This window comes from Aquarana catesbeiana, unplaced genomic scaffold (genome assembly GCF_042186555.1).
Source record: "Aquarana catesbeiana isolate 2022-GZ unplaced genomic scaffold, ASM4218655v1 unanchor228, whole genome shotgun sequence".
NCBI lineage: Eukaryota > Metazoa > Chordata > Amphibia > Anura > Ranidae > Aquarana > Aquarana catesbeiana.
Window position 1 is genome coordinate 1,396,741 of NW_027362655.1, and position 25,625 is coordinate 1,422,365.

General features: G+C 47.8%; 2 protein-coding genes across 3 annotated transcripts in view; one reads left to right on the forward strand and one right to left on the reverse strand.

Annotated features, from left to right (window-relative positions):
* LOC141121725 (uncharacterized) overlaps positions 1-25,625 on the forward strand; it is a 242,457-nt gene that overhangs the window by 160,430 nt on the left and 56,402 nt on the right. The window lies entirely within an intron of this gene.
* LOC141121662 (uncharacterized) overlaps positions 1-25,625 on the reverse strand; it is a 32,471-nt gene that overhangs the window by 5,850 nt on the left and 996 nt on the right. The window contains exons 1-5 of one of the 2 annotated variants that reach the window (XM_073611344.1): positions 14,948-15,176; positions 5,238-5,454; positions 5,024-5,121; positions 4,647-4,934; positions 137-278 (exon numbers count right to left, since the gene is read on the reverse strand). In XM_073611344.1, coding sequence (XP_073467445.1) covers positions 137-278; positions 4,647-4,934; positions 5,024-5,121; positions 5,238-5,271 — 562 coding nt within the window. In that variant the 5' untranslated portion in view covers positions 5,272-5,454; positions 14,948-15,176. Of the gene's footprint in view, positions 1-136; positions 279-4,646; positions 4,935-5,023; positions 5,122-5,237; positions 5,455-14,947; positions 15,177-25,625 lie in introns of those variants that run through there. The other variant, XM_073611343.1, reaches the window with a different exon arrangement.

Consider the following 25,625-nt stretch of genomic DNA (forward strand, 5'->3'; position numbering starts at 1 on the left):
GAACATTTTGTTGCCAGCTGAACTCCAGAATCTCCACAAATTGTCTTACCAGCTGATATTGCGAAGCTTTTGTTCTACTCTGGACCAATCAGCGAGCAGTATGGGTGGAGGAATGTATTTAGTGTTAATGACCCACCTGTACTGATCTCTGTAGGAGTGTCTTCCTCTATAAATGTCTCAGTTATTCCATCCTCCTCCATAGACTGCTGATCATCCCTCACATAAGTCTCTTCTTCTTCTGCTTTAACCTCAAATTCTATATCGATTGGATCTCCACTCTAAATCAAGAAAACAAGAGAAAATATCATCTGTAAAATATGTAGCACCCCCTAGTGTGCTAGATGTAGACAGGATCGTTTGATAGGTTTGTTGTTAGTGTAGGAACATTTATTTTTGGCTCAGGCCCAAGTCTGAGCTTGGAATGTGGGTCAGGGTTCAGTGACTTAGGGCTGGATGACTAATCAGGCAGTCTCTCTGGCATTTCCCCCTGGTGTGGAAGCTGGTATAAACTTCCAGAACTGGAGGGTGGGAGTGAGGACGAGCTGCCTTCAATATTTATGAGGGCCTTGGCCAAGGAAAGGGCGGGTTTACCTCGTAAATAAAAGAAAAAATGGAAATAAACTTATGTGCAACTCAGTGTGTAGATTACAACAATGATCAAGTAATACAATTCAGTGCAAAAGAATAATGATAAAACAACAAAACTACTTTAGTGTCACTAACACCAAAAATGTAGATAAAGCTTATATGTGGAGCAGCGCTATATATAACTATACCAATATACAGTAAATAATAAAGCTCAAAACACATATGCAAAGACAAAAAAAGTGAAAAAAAATAGATATTTAATATTGAATGAAAAATTTGGGAGGAGCTGGGTGACGTCACTTCTGGTTACGGCCAAAACCGGGTTTTTTCCCCCCTTCCCTCTCCTTCCCCCCCTTTTTCCCCCCCTTTCCCCCCCCCTTTTCCCCCCTTCCCTCTCCCCCCTCATCCAGCACTTATCTCCCCCTTTTTTTCACGCAATCACTGGTTCGGTCTACCCGTCACTTCATCACACCCTTGTGTGTACCAAGCTTTTTTTAGCTTTTAAATTCTTAATTCCAACATTACTTTTTAATTGGATTCTGTTAATTACAATCCCCCGTGTTCGCCGCAGGGGGAATTGCTGAGCCCTGTTGTTTGCTGGTCCCGTTTGAGTGGGTGAGCTGGTCTTCTTATTTTAATATTGAATGTAACTCTTTGTTAAATTCCTTTGCTGTGTTTATTATGCTTTGTGTAAATGCATTATTTGTTTTCATAGACCATCCCTCCTGAAGAAGCGGTTTCTTGCCGCGAAACCGGTAGAGGATTTTTATCTATACCCTCTCTCAACAGAAACTCTACGGGCGAACCCGTCAGTAGCTTGTTAACTGTGGCATATGCAAATTGCTTTTATAAGAAAATACATTGTATATATAATTTGTATAATCATTTTTTGTATGCATTAAACTTTATTTTATGACCAATCAATTGTTATCTATTACCAAGTACCGAGATAGTCCATAACAAAACTTCTCAGGTGTGGACGTGCGTTGGTCAGTACCAGCAACTGCCCCCGCACTTCCACTTCCCCAATCTCTCAAAAATGTAATTTGGTTACAGTGTAGCATTACCACGCAATTGTCATTCAAAGTGTGAGAGCGCTGTAATTCTTGGATTTGAGGTGAGGGGTAATTGCACATGGTGGAGGATCTGTGCCCTTTTTGGGATTCAGCACTAATATATGATCGTTGGTCACTCACCATTTATCTTTGAGGAAGGACTGCACTTGACTGCTATTTGATATTTTAATAATTTTTATATTCAGTATACACCTTGGAAGAAGGACTGTACTTTATTGTTATTTGACTTTTACTATTTTTTGCACTGGACTTGTAATCTATAATAAAAATTTCTTTTTTATTCAATATTATATATATATATATATATATATATATATATATATATATAATTTTTTTTTTTTTTTTCACTTTTTTTGCCTTTGCAAATGTGTTTTGAGCTTTGTTATTTATATTGGTGTATTTAGATATAGCGCTGTTCCAACATATAAGCTTTATTTACCTCATAAATAGACATGAGTCATGCCAGCAGGGGCAGTCGAGTGGAAGATGGAGATGGACGTGCTGAGGAGGCTGTCGGTGGCGCTTGAGGGCGCCCCCTAGTCTGGGGGGTGACCTTGGGTGCTGTTAAGACTCTACCAAAACACACAGAGGAAACACTTCCTGGAGGCACGGGGCAAGTGATAGGACAGCGAGAGCAGGTCACCACGTCTGGGAGATCTCCTGAGAGTGAGCCGGGTGGGTTGGTGAGTGTCAGTCTAGAGGACTGTGTGGAGAAGTTAGCCTGGAGGGCTACTGCAGCCAGAAGGGCTGGCAGGACCTGAAGAGGTGATGCTGGGATCAGTGACCACAGAGAGGAAGTGCTGGAAAACTGTTAGCTGTGTCACTCCACTGTACAAGTATAGGGGTTGCAAGTCCTTGTCTGTAATGGGCCTTTGCTACAATTAATACAGAGTAACACAGCTGGGAACTGAGCAAGTGTGTGCTGGAGGAAGAAGTTGGAGCTTAGACATGTGCAGAACGTAAAAATTTGTTTCGTTTCGTATACAGTTGTGCTCATAAGTTTACATACAGTATGGCAGAATTTATGATTTCTTGGCCATTTTTCAGAGAATATGAATGATAACACAAAACATTTATTTCTTGGTTGAAGCCATTTATTATCAATCAACTGTGTTTACTCTTTTTGAATCATAATGGCAACAGAAACTACCCAAATGACCCTGATCAAAAGTTTACATACCCTGGCGATTTTGGCCTGATAACAAGCACACAAGTTGACAAAAAGGGGTTTGATTGGCTATTAAAGGTATCCATCCTCACCTGTGATCTGTTTGCTTGTAATTAGTGTGTGTGTATAAAAGGTCAATGAGTTTCTGGACTCCTGACAGACCCTTGCATCTTTCATCCAGTGCTGCACTGACATTTCTGGATTCTGAGTCATGGGGAAAACAAAAGAATTGTCAAAGGATCTGGTAGTTGAACCGTATAAAACAGGAAGGGGATATAAATAAGATATCCAAGGAATTGAGAATGCCAATCAGCAGTGTTCAAACTCTAATCAAGAAGTGGAAAATGAGGTGTTCTGTTGAAACCAAACCATAGTCAGGTAGACCAACTAAAATTTCAGCCACAACTGCCAGGAAAATTGTTCGGGATGCAAAGAAAAACCCACAAATAACTTCAGATGAAATACAGTACTCTCTGAAATGTGAATGTGGTGTGGCTGTTTCAAGATGCACAATGAGGAGGTACTTGAAGAAAGATGGGCTGCATGGTCAAGTCGCCAGTAGAAAGCCATTATTACAAAAATGCCACAAAGTATCCTGCTTACAATACGCCAAACAGCACAGAGACAAGCCTCAAACCTTCTGGCACAAAGTCATTTGGAGTGAGAGAGACCAAAATTAAGCTTTTTGGCCACAACCATAGACGCTACATTTGGAGAGGAGTCAACAACGCCTATGATTAAAGATACACCATTCCTACTGTGAAGCACGGAGGTGGATCACTGATGTTTTGGGGATGTGTGAGCTACAAAGGCACAGGAAATTTGGTCAAAATTGATGGCAAGATGAATGTTTTCAAAAAATACTGAAGGAACATTTGCATTCATCAGCCAGGAAGCTGCGCATTGGACGTACTTGGACATTCCAACATGACAATGATCCAAAACACAAGGCCAAGTTGACCTGTCATTGGCTACAGCAGAATAAAGTGAAGGATCTGGAGTGGCCATCTCAGTCTCCTGACCTCAATATCATTGAGCCATTCTGGGGAGATCTCAAACGTGCAAGACAGCCCAAGAATTTCCAGGAACTGGAGGCTTTTTGCCAAGAGGAGTGGGCAGCTTTACCCTCTGAGAAGATAAAGAGCCTCATCCACAAATACCACAAAAGACTTCAAGCTGTCATTGATGTTAAAGGGGGCAATACACGTTATTAAGAACTGGGGTATGTAAACTTTTGATCAGGGCCATTTGGGTAGTTTCTGTTGTCATTACGATTTAAAAAGAGTAAACACAGTTGATTGATAATAAATGGCTTCAACCAAACACTAACATGAATGAAAGAAAAGTTTTTGTGTTATCATTCATATCCTCTGAAAAATGGCCAATCATCATAAATTCTACCAGGGTATGTAAACTTATGAGCACAACTGTATAGTCATTATGTTACTAATTTTGTTTAGTTTCGGAATTCAATAAATTTAGTTTTGTTTATTAATTTTTAGAACGATAATAATTGGGATCAGTCGAAAAATGATTGACCGATTCAAATTCAGTGCGAACAATAGCTGGTTGTTAAGGAGCGGGCCAGGAAGCCGGCTGCCACGTCCTTAACAACCGATGAGTCATCAGCTGTCAGCGGGATTCCCCACTGAGGGCTGAAATGTAAACAAAAAAATGCCGGCAATAGAAAATTCTGAAAAAAAACTGTGTAGGGTCCCCCCAAAATTTATACCACACCCTTATCCAATCATGCAGCCCACAGGTTATAAAAGGGGGGGATGAGCGAGCGCCCCCCCCCCCCCCCCGAACCTTACCAGGCCACCTGCCCTCAACATGAGGGGGTTGGTGCTTTGGGGTGGGCTCTTCCCACCAACCTTGTAACAGTGAGGGATGGTGTGATCTTCCTGTGGAGGATCCTGGGAATACAGAGGATGGGGACATCTCTCTGGTGGGTTCCTGTAGCTGGAGGACTCCACCATGGTGTCCTGGTACAGATCTTTGTGTCCTTTTGGAAACTCTGACTCCTTCATCACCCCATCCTCATCATCCTCCTCTTTTATCTCTTCTTTAACCTCAACTTTAGAATCTCTCAGGCTTCCACTCTGAATATAGAATAAAAATTACATCAATTGTAACAATGCAGATAATGTACAGATCCTAATGATACTATCAGTGATTGTTCCTCATATACCTGATGATGGTGAGGGATGGTGTGACCTTCCTGTGTGGAATCCTGGGAATACAGAGGATGGGGACATCTCTCTGGTGGGTTCCCATTACTGGATCCATCTGTAGGAAACACACACACTGACTGAATACATTGTTTCTATGTGTTTATCAGATGATGGGGGATCTAGGTGGACCTTCCGAACGGCGCTCTCCTTTACAATAAAGTCTCCTCTTACCCGGTGATGTGAGGGGCGGCTGATTGTCCATCATGACGTTCTTCTAGAGATCCTTGTGTCCTCCTAAATACTCCCACTCCTCCATGGAGAAATAGACAGTGACATCCTGACACCTTATAGGAACCTGGCACACACAACGATACAGTCACCATCCAGACACATCCCTTGTCTGTTATTGGATAATGTCCCAGAATAAATAGTAAAATTCTCCTGCGCTCTAAATAATAGTGAGAAAAAGATTTGTAATTAATGCTGCTACTTATAAATGTAAATATCAAAACAAGTGAAAATAAACTTGATATATCGCAGTGCATACATAGGAATATTCACAGTAGCACAACAGTAACACCCAATTTAGTGCTCAATACCAAAACACAATGATATTGAATGTATAAACCATATTCTATAAAAAAAACAAAAATGAAAAAAGTCCCATAACAGTCCTCTTGAACCGAGGAAGAAAAAAAATTCACAGTACTGTCCTAATTAGGAAAAGACACCATGAGGGATCTGTAATGGAACCCCGTCGCACTCAGTTTGAGTGCTTCCATCAGTATACAGCCTCCTCCAGTCCGGACAATCAGATATGACAGCCCATATATTGTAACCAAGACCCAGGCGAGTCTAGCTCAGTTACAAACTGCAATATGGAATCTTTATTGGAACAAACTCACATAAATATATACACCAGGAGGACACCCCCCCCCCCTCATCTTCTGATCATATTACCCTAGCAATACAAACTGTAGCCAGAAACAGAATTAACATAACTGGTTAAGCGACTAGTTAATTAGCTAACAACTGCGCCATAGCCGAATGACAACTACAGCACGGCTCAATAATTCTTGGAGGGCTTACTATGATGTCCTTCCAGAAGTATGGCCGAATACAGCGGGCATTTACCATGTGATCACGCCATCCAATGATGGTGTGATCACTTGTAAACAAACCTGAGCTTGTCCATTTTGGCTCCTCCCCTCTTTTCACGCTGATCGGTACAGCATGTTAAGAGAGGGGGAGAGCCAGGTGCAGCAGATCTGTGCTCAGCTATGGATCATCCATCCATCCATGCTCCATCCGTGCTCCATTCATAGCTCATTCATGTTCCATATATGCTCCATGTGTGCTCCATCCATGTCTCATCCATCCATCCATCCATCCATCCATGTTTCATCCATCCATCCATGCTCCATCCATGTCTCATCCATCCATCCATGCTCCATACATGCCTCATGTGTGCTCCATCCACGGCTCATCCATTCATCCATGCTCCACCCATTCTCTATGCGTACTCCATTCATGGCGCATCCATCCATCCATCCATGCGTGCTCCATACATGCTCCATCCATGGCTCATCCATCCATCCATGCTCCATATGTGCTCCATCCATGGCTCATCCATGCTCCATGCGCGTTCCATTCATGGCTCATCTATCCATGCCACATGTGTGCTCCATACATGCTGCATGTGTGCTCCATCCATGGCTCATCCATCCATCCATGCTCCATCCATGGCTCATCCATCTATCCAGCCATGCTCCATCCGCCACATCAGTGGTCATCCATGCCACATCAATGATCATCCGTGCCACATCAGTGCTCATCTGTGCCACATCCATGCCACATCAGTGCTCATCCGTGCCACATCAGTGCTCATCTGTGCCAAATCAGTGCTCTTCCGTGCCACATCCATGCCACATCAGCGCTCATCCGTGCCACATCAGTGCTCATCCGTACCAAATCAGTGCTCATCCGTGCCACATCAGTGCCAATACAGTGCCCATCAGTGCCACTACAGTGCCTCACAAAAGTGTAATAGGTAGTCAAATTAGATTACATTTTTTTGTTTTTTTACTTTTTCCAAATTTTGTTCTTTTTTCGTTAAATTCACAAAAAAAAATACCACCAAAAGAAATCTCTATTTGTGTGAAAAAATAATATAAATGTAATTTGTGTATAGTGTCACATGACCGCGCAATTACCAATTAAAGTAGCGCAATGCTGAATAGCAAAGAATGCTCTTGTCAAGAAGGGGGTAAAACCTTCCGGGAGTGAAGGGGGTAATGTATATGTACTTGTCATGTAATTAGGTAATATATGGCAGAATGTGGAGATGAATTGACCAATGATAATTCCAGTCTAATTCCTTATCTGGATGTACCTACCATATATGAAGTGCTGTGTAAAGCCTAGAGGACGGAGATAGATCTCATTCCTTCACCTCCCCACATCTTATCTTCTGTGTGCACAATAACGCCTTCTCTGATGGAAGACCATCTGCATCCTGAATCCGTATTTGCTGAGAAAATCCACAACTACCTTTATATTTTTGGTGCCTTTGACCCCAGGATTGCAGAAATTCAGAAGTGAGATCTGTGATCCGTAGTCAAGACAGTTGGAGAATGGCCCAGTTAGAGAGTAAAAGTTTTTTATCTCACTAAAATTTCTGTCTAAAGGTTTTCTTTGCCCGGGGAACGCAGATCTGGTTCCTGAATTGAACGGATGCCGGTAGCCTGGCTCCAATATGGTTGTTGCTTTATGTTCTACTAACTTGTGTATGAAACTGGATTGTGGTTTTGCCAGGAAATGGCACAGCTATGGTGTTGTGTGAGTGAGAAGAAGGAAGTGTGGTAACCCTTTCTTTCTTTGTGTCTGACGAGTGACAGCGGCTGTGTGCGTGGAGACTTGCTGCTCTATTAGAAGTTAGCACCACGCGGCTTAAATTCTGCCCAGAAGCGCGCTGCACAGCAAAGATTAAAAGTTGGCACTGTGACCAACGTAGGTCAGACCAATGCCCTTTCCACCTTCACCAATCAGGTACCATCATAAGGCAGCTTAGGAAGCCGCCTTAGGGTGTTAGGCTGGGGGGGTTTCAGAAAAATATCCTCAGAAGTAGTTCTGTACAGTGGAGTGGATGGGGGGGACTGTAGGAGAGAAACATTTACATACACTTGTAGCGCCCCCCTGACCCCTGGTATCAGGGAGGGCTGACATTTCACCTCTGGGTGCTGGTTCTTAGGCATGGTGGGTGTGGACATTTGCAGAAAAGATGAGCACCAGCAGGGGCGTTGCTAGGTCTACAAAAGATCTGGGGCTAGATTCCATAGCAGCATAGTAAAAGTCATACGCTTGCGCGGGCATACACATGAATATACAGTAATATACGTGTGTGTGTATATATCCCCAGAGAGCCCCCCACTTACATCAGGGTTCCCAGAGAGCCCCCCTTACATCAGGGTCCCCAGAGAGACCCCCTTACATCAGGGTCCCCAGAGAGCGTCCTCCTTACATCAGAGTCCCCAGAGAGCCTCCCCCTTGCACCAGGGTCCTCAGAGAGCCCCCCACTTATATCAGGGTTCCCAGAGAGCCCCCCTTACATTAGGGTCCCCAGAGAGCTTCCTCCTTAAATCAGGGTCCCCAGAGAGCCTCCCCCTTAAAATCAGAGTCCCCAGAGAGCCTCCCCCTTGCCTCAGGGTCCCCAGAGAGCCCCCACTTACATCAGGGTCCCCAGAGAGCCTCACCTCCCCTTGGGGACCCCTGCAGAGACTCGGGGCTATGGGCCCCATATTCAGGGCTATAGCCCCAAAAGCCACCCCCCAGCAACGCCACTGGGCACCAGTCACTTTTACGATGAACAAAAGTGAGTTTATTGCTCACAACAGGAAAAATGAGGGAGAGAGGGTTAGAGCATGGGACTCCCTAGGGCAATATGTAGACAGATCGGCAGACTCCAAAAACAAAACGACACAGGTAGATAGCAATACAGAACAGGGGCCTTAGGCCTGCACCCAATGTTCTGTATGTACTTAGCAACAGCTGTCTCTTATAGCAACCAAAAACTCACAGCACTGTGCAGGGTCTCCTTGAATGAGTTCCCCTTGATGTTCCATCAGAAATACTCCTCAGACTTTGATGTGATAATACATCATCTCCATGTATACATCTGCCATACATAGACTGTCTGGTGGGATTCCCAATCTGAGGGGATCTAAACCACTGGTTATCTACCACAGATTCCACCAACAGATTGTACAGACAGACCATGGACAGACCTCCACCTTTCACAGAAGAGTTCTTCTTCTTCAGCCTGAGATGGAGGACCTACAATTGTATAACTCATGATCAATAAGATCTGATCATACCGATTGATCATTATACAGAAGATAAACATGGAGTGTGATGTGGGGGGTCACTCAAGTATAGCTCCTTCCATGAACTTCAGTCTGGTTAGTGAAGTACATTTCAGGGCTTTCTGTCCACTTTTATCTAAAAGTAAAGTTCAAAAACCCACACAAGGTGACCCTCATAGGGGTTTCCACCATCACAATGATGAAATTTTCCAGCCTTCTGGCTATCTGGACTCCATAGTCCCTGAGCCGGTCTCTGTATAGACTCCCCACATTATCACCTCCACAATGAAAGAAAGAAATCCTCTCCAGATGACTGAGTCTCCAGATAATCCCCAAACACACTAGTACAGTCCTCACCCAGATCACATTCTTTGTGTCATAAGGAAATCATTCCGGACGGCTGCACCTCCAATAATCCTCTTTATTGAAGTATCAGGTGACAGGAGGTAAGCGGTTAGCGGTTAGTTATAACGTATTGGAACCACAATCATCTATATACTGCTCTAATGTGTCATCATTAGGTTACAGGTGAGTCCTCAGCCGGTATCAGAGAGAAAACCCAGCTACAGTACACGGTACATCCACTCACACCCAGGGCCGATCCTGGGTGGGTGCACTGGGTGCGCCACGCCCAGGCACTGCAGAGGGGGGGTGCCGAAGCTGTGGCACTCACTTGACTTAATGATTCAGTCAGCTGTGCCGCCCCAAGACCCTTATGTTGCACCGTCCAGTCGTCCACACTCCAATGCCAGGCCGCCTGCGCACTGCACTGGTTGCTAGAATCGCCTGCCGCCCGGCGTCCAGCAACTAGTGATGTCAGAGGCCGCAGCATTCAGAGCGGAGGAGCAACCTAGTTAATTAGCTCAGAGCCTGAGGGAAAGGAGCACATCTGAAGATTGCAATCCGGTTAAGAGACCCCCCCCATTCACAAACTCGTGGCTGAGCAGGGAGGGCGAGGACTCCCGAGCGAGGAGTATGTCCAATCAGAGCCTTTGTTTTTCTACACAGCCCCCATCCTGATTGGTAAGATGAACAAAGCAAGGGGCACCTGGAAGGGGGAGGTCCTGTTTGTAGTGAAACTCGCATTGAAAGTCTGTGAGGGAAATGTAAATAAGTTTTGTTCTTACCTTACAAAACAAAGTTAGAAAAGTTCCCGCAAAGCTGTGTCATGGTGCAGATGGAACCATCCCTGTGCCATGGTATAGAAGGAAAAGGTTGGCCTGTGCTGCTTGTCCACTGATAAGGGTGTTTGAAGGACACTTATATTGGCGTTCATATTTGCAAGTGTAGGAATGGCAGCCCTCAAATGTTTTACACAAAGGACCAGTTCAATGTCCCTCAAACTGCAGCCAGTCAGAGTACAATATAACACCCGGTCAGTGAGAGAAGAATAGTGCCCAGCTGTGGGAGGAAGAATAGCGTCTCATTGTGGGGGGAATAATAGTCCCCTATTGCGGGTGTCAGTGGAATAAATAGTGCCCCATCATTAAGCTCCTTTGGCATGTAGGCGTACCAAATCACGGCAAATCGCAGGACCCCCTTGCGATCTCCATCACTTCCAATGGCCCCCCGATCGTGGCGCGATTTTAGCCGCGATTGTCGCCTGACAAATCTTGCAAACAGAATTGTGGTACACCTGTCGCCCAAAAGAGGTTCACTTCCTTTGGGCAACAGGCGTTACCGAGATTCTGTTTGCGCGATTCGTCGGGAGAAAATCACTCCGCAATCGGGGTGCCATTGGAAGTGATGGGGATCGAAAGGGCGTCCTGCAATTTGCCGTGATTCGGGATCCCGGGCAGAATCACGGCAATTCTGCCTGTGATCCGGAACGCCTATATGTGAACAGAGCCTTCATGTCAATGGGAGAAATAGAGCCCCATCATTGATGTCAGTAGGAGCAATAGTACCTCATCCTTAGTGGGTAGATGCTAATAGACTACAGGAGACAAGCTAAAAAAAAAGGGGAGGGGGAGTAGTTGCTAATAGACTGCAAGCGATGAGCTAAAAGAAAAATAAGGGGAAGTAGGTGCTAAACGGACTACAGGCGATGAGCTAAAAGGGGGGGAAAGTAGGTGCTTATAGACTAAAGGCGATGAGCTAAAAGAAAAAAAAAGTCGGGGAAGTAGGTGCTAATAGACTACAGGTGACAAGCTAAAAGAAAAAAAGGGGGAGGAGGAGTAGGTGCTAATAGACTACAGGCGATGAGCTAAAAGAAAAAAAAGGGGGGAAGTAGGTGCTAATAGACTACAGGTGACAAGCTAAAAGAAAAAAAAAAGGGGGGGGAGTAGGTGCTAATAGACTACAGGCGATGAGCTAAAAGAAAAAAAAGGGGGGAAGTAGGTGCTAATAGACTACAGGCGATGAGCTAAAAGAAAAAAAGGGGGGGGGAAGTAGGTGCTAATAGACTACAGGCGATGAGCTAAAAGAAAAAAAAGGGGGGAAGTAGGTGCTAATAGACTACAGGCGATGAGCTAAAAGAAAAAAAAAGTCGGGGAAGTAGGTGCTAATAGACTACAGGCGATGAGCTAAAAGAAAAAAAGGGGGGGGAAGTAGGTGCTAATAGACTACAGGTGACAAGCTAAAAGAAAAAAAAAGGGGGGGGAGTAGGTGCTAATAGACTACAGGCGATGAGCTAAAAGAAAAAAAGTGGGGGGAAGTAGGTGCTAATAGATTACAGGCGAGGAGCTAAAAAAAAAGAGGGGGAGTAGGTGCTAATAGACTACAGGCGATGAGCTAAAAGAAAAAGGGGGAAGTAGGTGCTAATAGACTACAGGTGACTAGCTAAAACAGTGTTTCTAAAACTTTTTTTTTCTTGCGGCGCACCAAAAATATCTAAAATTTTTCGTTGCACGCCTGAAAAGATTCAAACAATTTTTGTGGTGAAGAAGTTATTTATTTTTACATATACAGTGGAACCTTGGATTGCTTGTAACGCAATCTGAGTTTGCGTTAAAATCCTGACCCGGTTTGCGAGCATTGTCTCGCAAAACGAGCAGCATTCAAGCCTCTGCGCTGTGCAGTACCGCATTTGGCCAGAGGTGAGGGGGGCGCCGGTAACACTCGGAGTCGCTTGGAAATACTCAGAAATACTCAGTTCCCGAGTGTTTCCGGACCTTTCTGAGGGTTTCCGAGTGCATTCGAGTGTCTCGTCTGAGTATTTCGGAGTCTCTCCGGTGCCCCCTCCCACCTCTGGCCACATGCGGTATTGCATGCAATAGAAGTCAACGTGGAACAAATTATCTTCATTTCCATTGACTTCTGTGGGGAAACTCACTTTGATATACGAGTGCTTTGGATTACAAGCATTCTCCTGGAACGGATTATGCTCGTAATTCAAGGTTCCACTGTATATTTAATTTTACACTTTTTTTCATGGGGGGGGGGGACCACCACTGTAGACAAAAGAGAAAAAGGGACAGACACCTCTAAGTCTAAGACTCTTAGTAGTTAGTAATAACCTTTATTACAACATTTATCTCACATGAGGAAGTATAACTGGCACATCATATATAGGATACAGGTTCTTCCGTGGTGCTGGTGGTGCTGGTACAGAGGTTTGTACCATGGGTACAGGGCTTGGAAAGCTGGAGAAAGGAGCCTCTCTGGGCGATCGCACATGCTCTTCCTCCCTGCGTTCCATGCTCCGTCGGGCGCTGCATGTCACGCTGCTCTCCAACACAGACTGCCTGTCCTCCCACCCTATCCCTGGGTCTGACGGGCCGCGGTTACAGTGACGGCTCCCAGACTCCCCGCAGCACACCCGCAAATCTGCCCCGGCACGCAGTTTGAGAAACACTGAGCTAAAAGAAAAAAGGGAAGTAAGTGCTAATAGCCTACAGGTGACTAGCTGAAAAAGAAAAAAAAAAGATTTAACAAAAAGAGAAAAAGTAGAAAAAGAAAAGCATTAAACCTGTCTCAGAGGGAACTGACAGAGGTTGATCTCTCTTTGCTCTCTAAGGGGTTAAACTTTTGTCCTTCACGCCATTTCAACTTGTCTGACGCTATTCTGGATGTGAATATGTTTGCACGTTCCCTTACTTTACGTGAACACTATTTTGGTGACATTAAAAACCTCCCGCCCGCCGGACGGGAGGTTTTTAATGTCCCCAAAAATGCGCTACCCCAATCTCAGTAAAGAGCTGATGACTAGGCTCTTTACCCATGTGATCAGTAGTTGTGTCCAATCACAGTCGGTCACATGTAAACCAGGAAGTGCTGGTTATCGTCTCTCCTCGCACTGCTACCATGTTTCACCGAAAATAAGACCTACCCCAAAAATAAGACCTATTCCAAAAATAAGACCTACCCAGAAAATAAGACCTACTCCAAAAATAAGACCTACTCCAAAAATAAGACCTACCCAGAAAATAAGACCTACTCCAAAAATAAGACCTACTCCAAAAATAAGACCTACCCAGAAAATAAGACCTACCCAGAAAATAAGACCTACTCCAAAAATAAGACCTACCCAGAAAATAAGACCTACTCCAAAAATAAGACCTACCCTGAAAATAAGAGCTAGCGTTAAAACCTCCCATCCGCCAATGTCTATATGGTGGACGGGAGGTTTTTAATGACCCCAAAATAGTGTTAATCCTCTCTCTCGTTCTGGGATGACAACCTATGACGTTGCCCCAGTCTCAACCGTGGGGACGCGCAGCATGGCGATCTGTGGCACACTGTGTCCCTGGGACATGGCGCTACCCCAATCTTGGTTAAGAGCTGATGACTAGGCTCTTTACCCATGTGATCAGTGGTGTCCAATCACAGCCGGTCACATGTAAACCAGGAAGTGCTGGTTATCGGCTCTCCTCGCACTGCTACCATGTTTCACCAAAAATAAGACCTACCCCAAAAATAAGACCTACTCTGAAAATAAGACCTACCCAGAAAATAAGACCTACTCCAAAAATAAGACCTACTCCAAAAATAAGACCTACCCTGAAAATAAGAGCTAGCGTTAAAACTTCCTGTCCGCCAATGTCTATATGGCGGACTGAAGGTTTATAATGTCACCAAAATAGTGTTCATCCTCTCTCTCGTTCTGGGACGACAACCTATGACGTTGCCCCAGTCTCAACGTGGGGACGCACAGCACGGCAATCTGTGGCACACTGTGTCCCTGGGACACGGCGCGACCCCGATCTCGGTAAAGAGCTGTTGACACGGCTCTTTACCCATGTGATCAGTTGTGTCCAATCACACCCGGTTACATGTAAACCAGGAAGTGCCGGTCAGCTCTCCTCGCACTGCTACCATGTTTCACCGAAAATAAGACCTACCCCGAAAATAAGACCTATTCCGAAAATAAGACCTACAACGAAAATAAGACCTACTCCGAAAATAAAACCTAATCCGAAAATAAGACCTACCCCGAAAATAAGACCTATTCCGAAAATAAGACCTACAACGAAAATAAGACCTATTCCGAAAATAAGACCTAATCCAAAAATAAAAAAGCCCAACCCCCGAAAAAAAAGGCCCGAGTTTAAAATGCTTGTAAAATCCTAGAATCCACTCTATGACAGTAGTATATAATGTACAATGTGTGTGTTTCTGTAATATAAATTTGCCAAATACCTTCGGTACAGCACCGCTCCGCTGACCTCCCACTGCTCTCCTCCTTTTCTCCCAGCTGTCAGCGGGGGATCTTGCCCCCCCTCCTCTGCAGTGCTTGGAGTGGGGAACAGAGCTTCGGCGGGTCACGGAAGTACCGAGCGGTTCTATAACAAAGGTATTTGGCACAATTATATTATAGGAACACACACATTGTACAATTTCTACTAGTGTAATAGAGTGGATTATAGGATTTTACAAGCATTGTAACTCGGTTCACACTGGGTATTCCTGAGAGTAGGGATGAGCCGAACACCCCCCTGTTCGGTTCGCACCAGAACACGTGAACAGGAAAAACTTTTGTTCGAACACGCAAACACCGTTAAAGTCTATGTGACACGAACATGAATAATCAAAAGTGCTAATTTTAAAGGCTTATATGCAAGTTATTGTCATAAAAAGTGTTTGGGGACCTGAGTCCTGCCCCAGGGGACATGGATCAATGCAAAAAAAGTTTTAAAAACGGACGTTTTTTCAGGAGCAGTGATTTTAATAATGCTTAAAGTCAAACAATAAAAGTGTAATATCCCTTTAAATTTCGTAGCTGGGGGGTGTCTATAGTATGCCTGTAAAGGGGCGCATGTTTCCCGTGTTTAGAACAGTCTGACAGCAAAATGACATTCCGAAGGAAAAAACCCATTTAAAACTACTCGTGGCTATTGCATTGCCGACAATACACATAGAAGTTCATTGATAAAAACGGCATGGGAATTCCCCACAGGGGAACCCCGAACCAAAATTTAAAAAAAAATGACGTGGGAGTCCCCCTAAAGTCCATACCAGGCCCTTCAGGTCTGGTATGGATATTAAGGGGAACCCCGGCCAAAATTTGAAAAAAAAATGACGTGGGGTTCCCCCTAAATTCCATACCAGACCCTTTAGGTCTGGTATGGGTTTTAAGGGGAACCCCGCGCCAAAAAAAAAACAAAAAACGGCGTGGGGTCCCCCCAAAAATCCATACCAGACCCTTATCCGAGCACGCAACCTGGCAGGCCGCAGGAAAAGAGAGGGGGAGAGAGTGCGGCCCCCCCCTCCTGAACTGTACCAGGCCACATGCCCTCAACATTGGGAGGGTGCTTTGGGGTAGCCCCCCAAAGCACCTTGTCCCCATGTTGATGAGGACAAGGGCCTCATCCCCACAACCCTGGCCGGTGGTTGTGGGGGTCTGCGGGCGAGGGGGTTATCGGAATCTGGAAGCCCCCTTTAACAAGGGGAACCCCAGATCCCGCCCCCCCCCGTGTGAAATGGTAAGGGGGTACTTACCCCTACCATTTCACTAAAAAAGTGTCAAAAATGTTAAAAATGACAAGAGACAGTTTTTGACAATTCCTTTATTTAAATGCTTCTTCTTTCTTCTATCTTCCTTCATCTTCTTCTTCTGGTTCTTCTGGTTCTTCCTCCGGCGTTCTCGTCCAGCATCTCCTCCGCGGCGTCTTCTATCTTCTTCTCCTCGGGCTGCTCCGCACCCATGGCATGGGGGGAGGCTCCCGCTCTTCTCTTCATCTTCTTCATCTTCTCTTCTTCTTTTCTTCTCTTCTTCTCTTCTTCATTTTCTTCTCCGGGCCGCTCCGCACCCATGCTGGCATGGAGGGAGGCTCCCGCTGTGTGACGGTGTCTCCTCGTCTGACGGTTCTTAAATAACGGGGGCGGGGCCACCAGTGACCCCGCCCCCCTCTGACGCACGGTGACTTGACCCCCTGTGACATCACGGGGAATGCCACAGGGAAGTCCCGTCATGTCCCGTACGTCAGAGGGGGGCGGGGTCACCAGGTGGCCCCGCCCCTCGTTATTTAAGATCCGTCAGACGAGGAGACGCCGTCACACAGCGGGAGCCTCCCTCCATGCCAGCATGGATGCGGAGCGGCCCGGAGAAGAAAATGAAGAAGAGAAGAAGGAAGAAGAGAAGAAGATGAAGAAGAAGATGAAGAGAAGAGCGGGAGCCTCCCCCCATGCCATGGATGCGGAGCGGCCCGAGGAGAAGAAGATAGAAGACGCCGCGGAGGAGATGCTGGACGAAAACGCTGAACGAAGGAAGATAGAAGAAAGAAGAAGCATTTAAATAAAGGAATTGTCAAAAACTGTCTCTTGTCATTTTTAACATTTTTGACAGTTTTTTAGTGAAATGGTAGGGGTAATTACCCCCTTACCATTTCACACAGGGGGGGCGGGATCTGGGGGTCCCCTTGTTAAAGGGGGCTTCCAGATTCCGATAAGCCCCCCACCCGCAGACCCCCACAACCACCGGCCAGGATTGTGGGGATGAGGCCCTTGTCCTCGTCAACATGGGGACAAGGTGTTTTGGGGGGCTACCCCAAAGCACCCTCCCAATGTTGAGGGCATGTGGCCTAGTATGGTTTAGTAGGGGGGGGCCCGCACTCTCGTCCCCCCCTCTTTTCCTGCGGCCTGCCAGGTTGCGTGCTCGGATAAGGGTCTGGTATGGATTTTTGGGGGGACCCACGCCGTTTTTTGTTTTTTTTTGGCGCGGGGTTCCCCTTAAAATCCATACCAGACCTGAAGGGTCTGGTATGGAATTTAGGGGGAACCCCACGTCATTTTTTTAAAGAATTTTGGCCGGGGTTCCCCTTAATATCCATACCAGACCTGAAGGGCCTGGTATGGAATTTAGGGGGACTCCCACGTCATTTTTTTTTTTTAAATTTTGGTTCGGGGTTCCCCTGTGGGGAATTCCCATGCCGTTTTTATCAATGAACTTCTATGTGTATTGTCGGCAATGCAATAGCCGCGAGTAGTTTTAAATGGGTTTTTTCCTTCCAAATGTAATTTTGCTGTCAGACTGTTCTAAACACGGGAAACATGCGCCCCTTTACAGGCATACTGTAGACACCCCCCAGCTACGAAATTTAAAGGGATATTACACTTTTATTGTTTGACTTTAAGCATTATTAAAATCACTGCTCCTGAAAAAACGTCCGTTTTTAAAACTTTTTTTGCATTGATCCATGTCCCCTGGGGCAGGACCCGGGTCCCCAAACACTTTTTATGACAATAACTTGCATATAAGCCTTTAAAATTAGCACTTTTGATTTCTCCCATAGACTTTTAAAGGGTGTTCCACGGCATTCGAATTTGCCGCGAACACCCCAAATTGTTCGCTGTTCGGCGAACTTGCGAACAGCCAATGTTCGAGTCGAACATGAGTTCGACTCGAACTCGAAGCTCATCCCTACCTGAGAGGGTGAGAGAAGACAGCACATTACATGGTAAGACCTACCCCGAATATAAGCCCTACTGTGTTTTTGGTTGCCAAAATTAATATAAGACCCGGGCTTATTTTTGGGGAAATACTGTATTATACAATGATTTCGAGTTCTCCCGCTATCTATTAATGCACGTTTCCCTTCCTATGTCTTAATGGATCTCCTGCAGCCAGTGCCGGGACTAGGTCGCCTAGGGCAAACATTTCAAACTGCGCCCCCCCCTCCCAAATTATCTTACCTACACATGATCATTATACCTATATATGGAGTGCAGAAGTCAGGAATGGATAAATTACAAAGTGCAAAAAGCAAAATGAAATGTGAGTGCAGGAGTCAGGAAATGGGTTATTTTTAAAATAATAAATTGGGCCCAGCTTCTAGAGGAAAGTGTGGTGTGTGGCTTTCACTGTGCTGGCTATTGGGTGAGGCTTAAAGGGATGCACAGTGCAAGGGTTCAGTAGCAAGTGATGCAGAGTTCAGAGGTCAGTAGTGATGCAGAGTTCAGGGGTCAGTAGTGAGGCAGAGTTCAGTAGCAAGTGATGCAGAGTTCAGGGGTCAGTAGTGATGCAGAGTTCAGGGGTCAGTAGTGATGCAGAGTTCAGGGGTCAGTAATGATGCAGAGTTCAGGGGTCAGTAATGATGCAGAGTTCAGGGGTCAGTAATGATGCAGAGTTCAGGGGTCAGTAATGATGCAGAGTTCAGGGGTCAGTAATGATGCAGAGTTCAGGGGTCAGTAATGATGCAGAGTTCAGGGGTCAGTAATGATGCAGAGTTCAGGGGTCAGTAATGATGCAGAGTTCAGGGGTCAGTAATGATGCAGAGTTCAGGGGTCAGTAATGATGCAGAGTTCAGCGGTCAGTAATGATGCAGAGTTCAGGGGTCAGTAATGATGCAGAGTTCAGGGGTCAGTAATGATGCAGAGTTCAGCGGTTAGTAGTGATGCAGAGATCAGGGGTCAGTAGTGAGGCAGAGTTCAGTAGTGATGCAGAGTTCAGGGGTCAGTAGTGATGCAGAGTTCAGGGGTCAGTAATGATGCAGAGTTCAGGGGTCAGTAATGATGCAGAGTTCAGGGGTCAGTAGTGAGGCAGAGTTCAGGGGTCAGTAATGATGCAGAGTTCAGGGGTCAGTAGTGAGGCAGAGTTCAGTAGTGATGCAGAGTTCAGGGGTCAGTAGTGATGCAGAGTTCAGGGGTCAGTAGTGAGGCAGGGGTCAGTAGTGGCACAGAGTTCAGGGGTCAGTAGTGAGGCAGAGTTTGGGGGTCAGTAGCGAGGCAGAATTCAGGGGGTCAGTAGCGAAGCAGAGTTCGGTGGTCAGTTGTAAGGCAGAGTTCGGGGGTCAGTAGCGGCACAGAGTCCGGGAGTCAATAGCTAGGCAGAGTTGGGGGTCAGTAACGAGGCAGAGTTGGGGGGTCAGTAACGAGGCAGAGTTGGGGGGTCAGTAGCGAGGCAGAGTTGGGGGGTCAGTAGCGAGGCAGAGTTGGTGGGTCAGTAGCGAGGCAGAGTTTAGGGGTCAGTAGCGAGGCAGAGTTTAGGGGTCAGTAGTGAGGCAGAGTTGGGGGGTCAGTAGCGGCGCAGAGTTTGAGGGTCAATAGCAAGGCAGAGTTCAGGAGTCAGTAGTGAGGCAGAGTTGGGGGATCAGTAACGAGGCAGAGTTGGGGGGTCAGTAGCGAGGCAGAGTTGGGGGATCAGTAACGAGGCAGAGTTGGGGGGTCAGTAGCGGCACAGAGTTGGGGGGTCAGTAGCGGCGCAGAGTTGGGGGGTCAGTAGCGGCATAGAGTTGGGGGGTCAGTAGCGGCATAGAGTTGGGGGGTCAGTAGCGGCACAGAGTTGGGGGGGTCAGTAACAAGGCAGAGTTGGGGGGTCAGTAGCGGCGCAGAGTTGGGGGGTCAGTAGCGGCGCAGAGTTTGGGGGTCAATAGCAAGGCAGAGTTTGGGGGTCAATAGCAAGGCAGAGTTCAGGGGTCAGTACCGAGGCAGAGTTGGGGGATCAGTAACGAGGCAGAGTTGGGGGGTCAGTAGCGGCGCAGAGTTGGGGGGTCAGTAGCTGCGCAGAGTTGGGGGGTCAGTAGCGGCACAGAGTTCAGGGGTCAGTAGCGAGGCAGAGTTGGGGGGCCAGTAGTGAGGCAGAGTTCAGGGGTCAGTAGCGAGGCAGAGTCGTGGGGTCAGTAGTGAGGCAGAGTTGGGGGGTCAGTAGCGAGGCAGAGTTTAGGGGTCAGTAGCGAGGTAGAGTTGGGGGGTCAGTAGCAAGGCAGAGCTCAGGGGTCAGTAGCGATGCAGAGTTGGGGGGTCAGTAGCGAGGCAGAGTTGGGGGGTCAGTAGCGAGGCAGAGTTTAGGGGTCAGTGGCGAGGTAGAGTTGGGGGGTCAGTAGCGAGGCAGAGTTCAGGGGTCAGTAGCGAGGCAGAGTTGGGGGGTCAGTAGCGAGGCAGAGTCAGGGGGTCAGTAGCGAGGCAGAGTTGGTGGGTCAGTAGCGAGGCAGAGTTGGGGGGTCAGTAGCGAGGCAGAGTCAGGGGGTCAGTAGCGAGGCAGAGTTGCGGGGTCAGTAGCGAGGCAGAGTTTGGGGGTCAGTAGCGAGGCAGAATTCAGGGGGTCAGTAGCGAAGCAGAGTTCGGTGGTCAGTTGTAAGGCAGAGTTCGGGGGTCAGTAGCGGCACAGAGTCCGGGAGTCAATAGCTAGGCAGAGTTGGGGGTCAGTAACGAGGCAGAGTTGGGGGGTCAGTAACGAGGCAGAGTTGGGGGGTCAGTAGCGAGACAGAGTTGGGGGGTCAGTAGCGAGGCAGAGTTGGTGGGTCAGTAGCGAGGCAGAGTTTAGGGGTCAGTAGCGAGGCAGAGTTTAGGGGTCAGTAGTGAGGCAGAGTTGGGGGGTCAGTAGCGGCGCAGAGTTTGGGGGTCAATAGCAAGGCAGAGTTCAGGGGTCAGTAGCGAGGCAGAGTTGGGGGATCAGTAACGAGGCAGAGTTGGGGGGTCAGTAGCGAGGCAGAGTTGGGGGATCAGTAACGAGGCAGAGTTGGGGGGTCAGTAGCGGCGCAGAGTTGGGGGATCAGTAGCGGCGCAGAGTTGGGGGGTCAGTAGCGGCGCAGAGTTGGGGGGTCAGTAGCGGCACAGAGTTGGGGGGTCAGTAGCGGCACAGAGTTGGGGGGTCAGTAGCGGCGCAGAGTTGGGGGGTCAGTAGCGGCGCAGAGTTTGGGGGTCAATAGCAAGGCAGAGTTTGGGGGTCAATAGCAAGGCAGAGTTCAGGGGTCAGTACCGAGGCAGAGTTGGGGGATCAGTAACGAGGCAGAGTTGGGGGGTCAGTAGCGGCGCAGAGTTGGGGGGTCAGTAGCGGCACAGAGTTCAGGGGTCAGTAGCGAGGCAGAGTTGGGGGGCCAGTAGTGAGGCAGAGTTCAGGGGTCAGTAGCGAGGCAGAGTCGTGGGGTCAGTAGCGAGGCAGAGTTGGGGGGTCAGTAGCGAGGCAGAGTTTAGGGGTCAGTAGCGAGGTAGAGTTGGGGGGTCAGTAGCAAGGCAGAGTTCAGGGGTCAGTAGCGATGCAGAGTTGGGGGGTCAGTAGCGAGGCAGAGTTGGGGGGTCAGTAGCGAGGCAGAGTTTAGGGGTCAGTGGCGAGGTAGAGTTGGGGGGTCAGTAGCGAGGCAGAGTTCAGGGGTCAGTAGCGAGGCAGAGTTGGGGGGTCAGTAGCGAGGCAGAGTCAGGGGTTCAGTAGCGAGGCAGAGTCAGGGGTTCAGTAGCGAGGCAGAGTTGGTGGGTCAGTAGCGAGGTAGAGTTGGGGGGTCAGTAGCAAGGCAGAGTTCAGGGGTCAGTAGCGATGCAGAGTTGGGGGGTCAGTAGCGAGGCAGAGTTGGGGGGTCAGTAGCGAGGCAGAGTTTAGGGGTCAGTGGCGAGGTAGAGTTGGGGGGTCAGTAGCGAGGCAGAGTTCAGGGGTCAGTAGCGAGGCAGAGTTGGGGGGTCAGTAGCGAGGCAGAGTCAGGGGTTCAGTAGCGAGGCAGAGTCAGGGGTTCAGTAGCGAGGCAGAGTTGGTGGGTCAGTAGCGAGGCAGAGTTGGTGGGTCAGTAGCGAGGCAGAGTTGGGGGGTCAGTAGCGAGGCAGAGTTGGGGGGTCAGTAGCGAGGCAGAGTTGGGGGGTCAGTAGCGAGGCAGAGTCAGGGGGTCAGTAGCGAGGCAGAGTCAGGGGGTCAGTAGCGAGGCAGAGTTGCGGGGTCAGTAGCGAGGCAGAGTTTGGGGGTCAGTAGCGAGGCAGAATTCAGGGGGTCAGTAGCGAAGCAGAGTTCGGTGGTCAGTTGTAAGGCAGAGTTCGGGGGTCAGTAGCGGCACAGAGTCCGGGAGTCAATAGCTAGGCAGAGTTGGGGGTCAGTAACGAGGCAGAGTTGGGGGGTCAGTAACGAGGCAGAGTTGGGGGGTCAGTAGCGAGGCAGAGTTGGGGGGTCAGTAGCGAGGCAGAGTTGGTGGGTCAGTAGCGAGGCAGAGTTTAGGGGTCAGTAGCGAGGCAGAGTTTAGGGGTCAGTAGTGAGGCAGAGTTGGGGGGTCAGTAGCGGCGCAGAGTTTGGGGGTCAATAGCAAGGCAGAGTTCAGGGGTCAGTAGCGAGGCAGAGTTGGGGGATCAGTAACGAGGCAGAGTTGGGGGGTCAGTAGCGAGGCAGAGTTGGGGGATCAGTAACGAGGCAGAGTTGGGGGGTCAGTAGCGGCGCAGAGTTGGGGGGTCAGTAGCGGCGCAGAGTTGGGGGGTCAGTAGCGGCGCAGAGTTGGGGGGTCAGTAGCGGCACAGAGTTGGGGGGTCAGTAGTGGCGCAGAGTTGGGGGGTCAGTAGCGGCGCAGAGTTTGGGGGTCAATAGCAAGGCAGAGTTTGGGGGTCAATAGCAAGGCAGAGTTCAGGGGTCAGTACCGAGGCAGAGTTGGGGGATCAGTAACGAGGCAGAGTTGGGGGGTCAGTAGCGGCGCAGAGTTGGGGGGTAAGTAGCGGCACAGAGTTCAGGGGTCAGTAGCGAGGCAGAGTTGGGGGGCCAGTAGTGAGGCAGAGTTCAGGGGTCAGTAGCGAGGCAGAGTTGGGGGGTCAGTAGCGAGGTAGAGTTGGGGGGTCAGTAGCAAGGCAGAGTTCAGGGGTCAGTAGCGATGCAGAGTTGGGGGGTCAGTAGCGAGGCAGAGTTGGGGGGTCAGTAGCGAGGCAGAGTTTAGGGGTCAGTGGCGAGGTAGAGTTGGGGGGTCAGTAGCGAGGCAGAGTTTAGGGGTCAGTGGCGAGGTAGAGTTGGGGGGTCAGTAGCGAGGCAGAGTTGGGGGGTCAGTAGCGAGGCAGAGTCAGGGGGTCAGTAGCGAGGCAGAGTTGGGGGGTCAGTAGCGAGGCAGAGTTCAGGGGTCAGTAGCGAGGCAGAGTTGGGGGGTCAGTAGCGAGGCAGAGTTCAGGGGTCAGTAGCGAGGCAGAGTTGGGGGGTCAGTAGCGAGGCAGAGTTCAGGGGTCAGTAGTGAGGCAGAGTTCAGAGTTTTATGACTGTGGAAAAGGGGGAAGGGGGGTATTCAGAAGATCCAAAGGTTTTTAGGGTAGTGAGGGTCCACTTTAAAGTTCTTTTACTGTTTCTTCAGTACATCTACAATACTTTAGTGTGCATGAACTGGGGAGTGGTTCAGAAATATTAACCTGAAAAACAAAATTGTAATATATTGCAGCTTACCAATCATTCGATGTGGTGGCTGCATTCATTTTCTTTTAGGCTTTAGGCTCCCACTCTGGATAAAGGAGAACAGGAGGCACAGCAGACAGCAGAACTATCAGCCTGGGAGAAGGGGAGTGATAGACAAGCTAACAGATTGAAGTAAAACTCCAGTTCACACGTTATAATTATTTACTGTAACATTTTTTCCCCTTTTAGTAAAAAGATTTTACTTAAAATATATGCTGACCATTGTAAGCACCCCCCTGCCAGTGGTAAATGGTTTGTCTCATCTCTGTATCTGCAAGTGAGCTTGTTCTTTTAAAAAAACAACAGACTTGCTGGCTGGATCACCAGAAAAAAAACAGAAGAAAGAGAGTCGGAAAAAGAAAACAAATGCAGCCATCACATTAATTCACAGGAATTGATAACCTGCAATACAATAAATGTTTGCTTGTGGGATTAATGCTGCTTTAATGTCTATTCCACACTTGTTTTATGGCATTTGCAGCTTGCTGAAATAATGTGTTTCTACAGCTAGAATCTCCCTGCCTTTCTCCCCAGCACTACCTCAGGGCGCACATGTACAGAGCCCTGTACTTACACCTCAGGACAGCTCCTCCATCTCTGCTGAGAGAGTAAGGGGACTGTCAGAGCAGCTCTGCACCATCCCTGTGCTTACACTGAGCTGGAATTTAGAGGCAGGGGATGAGTGAAGCAGGACACACTGACAGGGAGATCAGGGGAGCTGACTGCCATGTCAGAGGAAAGAAACTTACATTTGGCTGGGTACCTTACATGGCAACAAGGGGCGGGGCCATCACCGCCATATTGATCTTTGCTGCAGCTACAAGTGTCAGTCACAGATGCAGCAAAGACACAGAACGGAATGGACTTTCTGCACACTCCACAATTTGTAGAACACTGAAAACTCCCTGCATATCGCACCATATTAACCACTTCAGCCCCAGAAGATTTTACCCTCTTCCTGACCAGGCCATTTTTTGTGATAGGGCACTGCATCGCCTTAACTGACAGTTGCGCGGTCGTGCGACGTTGCACCCAAACAAAATTGAAGTCCTTTTTTTCCCACAAATAGAGCTTTCTTTTGGTGGTATTTGATCACCTCTGCGTTTTTTATTTTTTGCGCTATAAACAAAAAAAAAGCGACAATTTTGAAAAAAAGCAATATTTTCTACAATTTGCTATAATAAATATCCCCCAAAAATATATAAAAAAACAATTTTTTTCCTCAGTTTAGGCCGATATGTATTCTTCTACATATTTTTGGTAAAAAAATCGCAATAAGCGTATATTAATTGGTTTGCGCAAAAGTTATAGCGTCTACAAAATAGGGGATAGTTTTATGGCATTTTTATTATTATTTTTTTTTTTTTATTAGTAATGGCGGCGATCTGCTATTTTTATCGTGACTGTGACATTATGGCGGACACGTCGGACACTTTTGACACTATTTTGGGACCATTGTCATTTATACAGCGATGAGTGCTATAAAAATGCACTGATTACTGTGTAAATGACCTGGCAGGGAAGGGGTTAAACACTAGGGGGCGATCAAGGGGTTAAGTGTGTCCTAGGGAGTGATTCTAACTGTGGGGGGGAGGGGCTTCAACTCACATGACAGCGATCACTGCCCCCGATGACAGGGAGCAGTAGATCTCTGTCATGTAACTAGGCAGAACGGGGAAATGCCTTGTTTACATAGGCATCTCCCCATTCTGCGGCTCCGTGACACGTTCGCCGGGAGACCGGTGGACATCGAGTCCGCCGGGCCCG